This window comes from Lipomyces doorenjongii (assembly GCF_038497915.1).
Source record: "Lipomyces doorenjongii strain NRRL Y-27504 unplaced genomic scaffold V1508scaffold_222, whole genome shotgun sequence".
NCBI classification, from domain to species: Eukaryota; Fungi; Ascomycota; class Lipomycetes; order Lipomycetales; family Lipomycetaceae; genus Lipomyces; species Lipomyces doorenjongii.
The window spans coordinates 1-5,765 of record NW_027118289.1 but is presented as its reverse complement, the minus strand read 5'-3'; the positions used below and the strand labels follow the sequence as shown (position 1 = coordinate 5,765).

General features: G+C 48.1%; 2 protein-coding genes across 2 annotated transcripts; one reads left to right on the top strand and one right to left on the bottom strand.

The window, feature by feature from the left end:
- Nucleotides 1-1,193: 1,193 nt before the first annotated feature.
- V1508DRAFT_118497 (uncharacterized protein) lies at nt 1,194-3,597 on the bottom strand. The gene is made up of 4 exons (XM_066935904.1): nt 2,819-3,597; nt 2,554-2,766; nt 2,216-2,496; nt 1,194-2,166 (listed from the first exon to the last, which is right to left on the bottom strand). The coding sequence occupies exons 1-4, from the start codon at nt 3,313-3,315 to the stop codon at nt 1,436-1,438; spliced, it is 1,722 nt and encodes a 573-aa protein (XP_066791982.1). The 5' UTR covers nt 3,316-3,597; the 3' UTR covers nt 1,194-1,435.
- Nucleotides 3,598-3,724: 127 nt separating this feature from the next.
- On the top strand, nt 3,725-5,108 carry V1508DRAFT_429226 (short-chain dehydrogenase). Its single transcript, XM_066941875.1, has 2 exons — nt 3,725-4,594; nt 4,679-5,108. Exons 1-2 carry the CDS (start codon nt 3,888-3,890, stop codon nt 4,962-4,964), a joined length of 993 nt encoding a protein of 330 aa, XP_066791981.1. The 5' UTR covers nt 3,725-3,887; the 3' UTR covers nt 4,965-5,108.
- The last annotated feature ends 657 nt before the right edge of the window (nt 5,109-5,765 follow it).

Here is a 5,765-nt window from a genome sequence, read left to right as displayed (position 1 = left end):
GCAGCCGACATTTTATTCGTTGCGAATGAAAGTTTATTCTGCGAATTGCGAATACGAATGCGAATAGAGAAAATTGTATTCGTGTCCAGCCCTAGTATCTTGCTTTTTAATAATCTAGCGCTGCGATATTGCTGTAAATCAAAAATTACAAGGATAGTGGCTGGTACTACTCGATGCACGCACGGTGCCGACTGTGAATTAACTAAGGTCGAGTGTAAACTCTAATGCGGTTCACTTATCCGCACGAGTTTTTCTGGTTATGTACGTAACCGGGAAACATTTGTGAATTGACACAACTTATATCAACACAGCGCTATACAATTGCTCGGTATTACTAGGAAAGTCGGTTACGCACATTTGTCATTGTATATCACTCGGAGTTTCAGAGTAAGGGACGACAAGTTATAACAACGAGAATCCTATTGACACATGGTAACGCATTCAAAGCATTCTTAATCGCTTTACCGATGATGGCCTATTCTCCAACGGAGGATACCTTCTGTCGTGCATCACATCGTCTCCGCACATTCTCTGGTACGTCGCATACTCTAAATGATCAGCAACCGACTGCGTCTCGGAAACCACAGAGAGGGGGGGTGCCAGTATTTATGGTAAATCTCACGATGCGATGGTGGCGCAACTAACGAAGAAACTCTGCAGTTGATGCATAATCCGTGCGTCGAGAACACGACCACCTGCTCGCCTTTGTCAACGCCAACAGCCACGACTCCCCCGCGAAATCGCCGTGGATGTGTCCGACGTTCCGAGGCTGGACAGGGTAGAGATCAGGTTCGCGGTGAGACACAAGTCAAACATGGCCAACGAGAGTCTGCGCAGATAGTGTCGCAACAAGTTTATCTTTGAGCTCATTGCGCGTGCAAAAAAGTGCCCATCTACCCACTCAACATTGGCGACCCTTGGCAGGTTTGGCCAGCCGTCGTATTCAGTCATGATATCCGACTAAGACGCGCAGGAGCGGCGCGGTGGGCCAAATCCCAGAAGGACAATGCGAATATGAAATTTAAGAAGCCGGCTCCAGAGACCGACGTGACTTCGGCACTCTGGACCTTCTGGACTCTTCTCGCTTGTAATATGTGGCGACATTTTAGGTGCCGCCGCCTGGTTTCCGTCGCCCAGTAGTAGTCTCTCGCCTGAGCGATTCTTGGGTCTCGGTTACCACACCCTCAGCTAATTCGGCGATTCTTGGGTCGGCCCGCAGGACCGAATGTCGGACTACTGAGTCATCTGGCCGTCCTTTTGGACAAGGTCAAGATATTTTTCCTCTAGCGTGTAGCAGCCTTCCAAATAGTAAGCATTTCCGCCCAATGGATAATTCTGAGCGTAGAAGATCCCATTTTCATTCTGAGACGGGCGTATCCTCGCCATCTAACTCGCAACAAAATTATTATAATAGAGCCCCAGCCCATTGCCCCATTCAGTAAGTAGCCAAATCCAACCAAAACGCATCATCATTCAACGCATCATCATTCAACGCATCATCATTCAACACATCAAACAAGCTCGGATCAAGATGCATCTCATCCTCCATCAACTCCATCGCACCAATATTCGACGTGCTCGGAGTCGGATGCCCATCTCCCCGCTCCACATCCCTATTCTTCCCCTCAGAAGGACCCATCACTCGCACCTTATCCTGCTCCCAACCCGCATTCGCGCTCTTCACAAATTTCACCCTATTCTCAAACAACGCCCGCGCTTTATGCAGTTTCCTAATATATCCATTATACAACTCCTCCCTCTCAGCTCTATTTTCCCCCTGTGTCATGCGCGAGAAGGTATGCGCTCGCGCCTGCTCGAAGCGAGCTACCAGCGTATCCTGCACAACGGAGAAATCCATGATGGACCGCACGATCTCGATGGTCCAGCTCGGGCAGGAGGGAGATGTGAAGAAGGTCAGGCGGGTGAGGATCATGAGGGCGTAGGCAAATTGGGCCCATGTGATGTAGGACAGCGACTGGTGAGTCTCGGCGGGAGCGCTGAGAAAGAAGGTGATGAATGATTTGGTGGATAGAAGTAGGGAATAGAGGTTTTCGAGATGGGTGGGTTTGGTGAGAATGGGGTTTGTAGAGGGGCTTTGAGGGGTGTCTAAGAGGGCGACTTCGTAGAGACGGATGGATGCAAAGTCTAAATGCATTAAAGCGGACGCTATGGAGAGGTTAGATTTGAAGATACAGAGAGTCTGTAGTTTACTTACTATTCTGTTGTAATGATGGAGGTAGGGAATTCTTCATTGCGGTGATCTCGGATTGGAAAGCTTTGATATGCATTTCGACTGGAGGTTTGGCCGTGAAAGTTATATCCCACTCATTGATGTGGATAGTTTTAGCTATTCGCTCGGTAAGGTATTGCGCCTTGACAACATAGGCAAGTTGAACGTCGGTTGGGTACACTTGCTTTTCGATGAGAGCTTGACAGCTCTCCTCGATTGGACGCGTGAGCCGCATTGAATCCAGTCTCTGGAGAGAAGTAGCTGCGCTAGACTCTAGGTCAGCAAAGGCAAACTTGAAACTGATAGATGAAATGAATACCTACGCCGAACTCAAGTAGAAGCAGCCAAGAAGAGCTCTTCGCTCGTCCATGGTCTTTGGTCCGTAGGTCAGGGCTCTCGAACATGGTGTAGCCAGAACCATCTTAGATCTATCGAAGAATGTAGGACCCCGGTTAAGGTTTAGCTCGGCGACGAGGCCCACTGCAAGTTGAAGCAGGTTATTCAACTGAACGGATATAATTGCACTTCTCCTGTACCTGTCAACACACATTAATAACTAATCTCTCTCGTAAGACAGTGGACGAGAACCATGCAATAAAGAGTAGAATGCTCTGAAGCAATTCAAGGCTGTTGTGGCTGCGCATGAGAAGATGATCTGTAACAAATTCTGATATCTGCTTCTCATAGAAGGCTTGACGACATGAACGGTAGGCCGACGTCGTTATAATAATAGCTCTATATAAAAGGGGAGACTCTTGACGGAGATCTGAAGCTGTTGTGCGAGGCGGAATAATAACAAAGGGTGATTGACTCGACATCTCATCTTGATATATTTTGACAAGTTGATTGGCTTCGAAATCATCAGGTTCTTTAGATGCGGCAGTCTCAGCTGCTACAGCGGACGATGTCTGTGGAGTACTGCTTCGGCCTGAAGTGTCTCTTTGATGGGGAATTTCACTAGAGGAGGTTATCACTTCCTTTTCATCATTGTTTTTAGAGACCAAAGATGTCACAAGGTTCTCTAAACGGTCGATTCGGTCCTGCATGTTCGCCGCAGGCACACGGGATACCTTGGGTGCAGCCATATTTTCGGAGCCAGTGAAGATGCATGCACTGGGGTCTTTCCGTATAGTGCAGTTCTGACATGGCTGTTGCCGGTCGCATTTCAGTCTGAAAAGTGGTCAGTTCTAGACGTCCCAAATCGTTGAGGCAGCCTGACTTCCTGTAACGACATGGTCCGCATGAGAGCGGAACGCGAGCCTTTCTGCCGACTTTGCGGTCACGCCTCGGCTCCGCGGGTGCCACGGACTTATCGTTTGAGGTTTCCATGTTGAAATAGCAAGTTAAACAAATGTCATAATTGTACGCGAAGGTGGTTATTAAGAAGAAATCTGTCGGACGCGCGGATATATTCCCAACCTATCACGTGCCGAACTTTTCTCCGCGGACTTCACGGGCTTTACCCCTTTTATCGTGCGCTTAGCCAACCACTCACGGAAACTCTCTATGTCCGTCCCCTGACGTCCTGATGCCCGCGGGAAAGATGTAAATATACTCCAAGGGGAGATCTTAAGGAAGTATATTAATAAAGAGCTATGGCTATCGATCTTTGTTCTCTCAAACCATATACAGACACTGCACAGTTGCACTACCCAACATGCCGCTCATCGTGGATTTCATCGATCGTCAATTCATCCACAACAACCCGCCCGCCCCAACCGCATCCTTTAAGGGCAGGATCGCCATTGTCACTGGAAGCAATGTTGGTCTCGGACGGGAGGCTGCCCGCATTATGGTTCGCCTCGGCGCCTCTCAAGTCATTATAGCATGTCGGAATGTCGAGAAGGGAAAGCTTGCAGCAAAGGACATTCAATCAACGACTGGGTGCTCCCCTGACACCCTCAAAGTCTGGCAATTAGACATGGGTTCATACAATTCAGTCATTGCCTTTGCTGATCGAGTCCGAACTGAACTACCACGCCTCGACGCCCTTGCTGCCAACGCCGGCATAGGCACCCTGAAGTTCAAATTGACCGAAGATAACGAGGAGACAATCACTACAAACGTCGTCTCCATGTCCCTACTCGCCTGCCTTGTCTACCCCAAACTTCGCGCCACAGCTTTGGAATTCAACACCTACACTCATTTTACCGTGACCGGCTCAGAGCTCTTCGAGTTTGCCAAGTTCAGAGAACGCAAGGCACCTGCCGGCAAGATATTCACAACCCTCACTGATGAAAGCAAATCTAATATGAGCGACCGCTACGATACCTCGAAGCTTCTAGCTATGATGGTCGTCAAGCAACTAGCTGCCATGGCCCCCATCGATTCTAATAAAGTCATCGTAAACTGTGTCGCTCCCGGGTAAGTCCTCCCGGGCTTTCCAACTCAGAGACGTAGTCGCCTGTATTTACACAATTTCTGACCTCTATTTGTTTTACATTTTAGTTTCTGCCAAAGCGACCTCTTCCGCGACTACTCCGGCGGCGCCGTTCGCGTCATGAAGAAGATCCTCGGCCGCCCTACCGAGGTCGGCGCCCGTACCATCGTCCACGGCACCTGCGCCGGCCCGGAGTCCCACGGTCAGTACGTCCCGGATTGTAAGATCAAGCCGACGGGTGGGCTCACGAAGGGCAAGAAGGGGGCTGAGCTGCAGAACAGGGTTTGGGCGGAGTTGAAGCAGAAGTTGGAGGGTATTCAGCCGGGGGTTACGTCATTGCGGTTTGAGGCGTGATGTTGATTGGTGTGTGACACTGTGTAATAAGTTTGGTGAGTTTTTTTAATACTGATGCGTTATGTTCATATCTCGAGTCTAAATAGAGTAATTATCATGCATGATATAACGTAGTTCATAAGCGAGTGTGCCACACAAGCGAGTGTTCCATACCACGAAAAAAACACCACCGAAAATGATGGATATCACAAACCACATTGATAAAAATTTATTAAATAAGCAAAAAAAATGACAGTTTCTTAATTCTTTTTACACGTTCGAGTATTATAACCAGTTTCGCCGCAATTGCCACATCGTCTTTGCTTCGTTTCCTTCACCCAATTGATCGTTCTTCCCCCTTGTTTCATGCATAATAGACAATGTTGTTAAGGTAACCAACTGCCTTGGACTTAAGGTAGCTCACCCGCGCTTTTTCGACCTTACTGCTCAGCTGCTCCAAGTGTTGGACGCGAATGGCGCCGTATCGAAATATAAGTCGCTGCCGTAGTAGATTCTACCCGAGCTGTCTTGGACGCGTGTATTAACCAAAAACGCGTTTTGGTTGATGATAAGAGAAGCGCGTTCGAGAGCTAAAAGAGTGTAAGTAATGCTGGGTACCGGTAGTCAGCGGACTAGAAAAATTTATTTAGGTACCGCCAGTGGTATTTTTGTGTTTCAGTGGTATTATTTTCGACTTCTACTCTTAACCTTGCTTTACATGTCTGTAGGCTGCTCCGAATATTCGCATTTGCGAATATTATTCGCAAGATGTCCACGCAACGAATAAAATTTCTAATATTATTCGACGAATATTCGTTATTC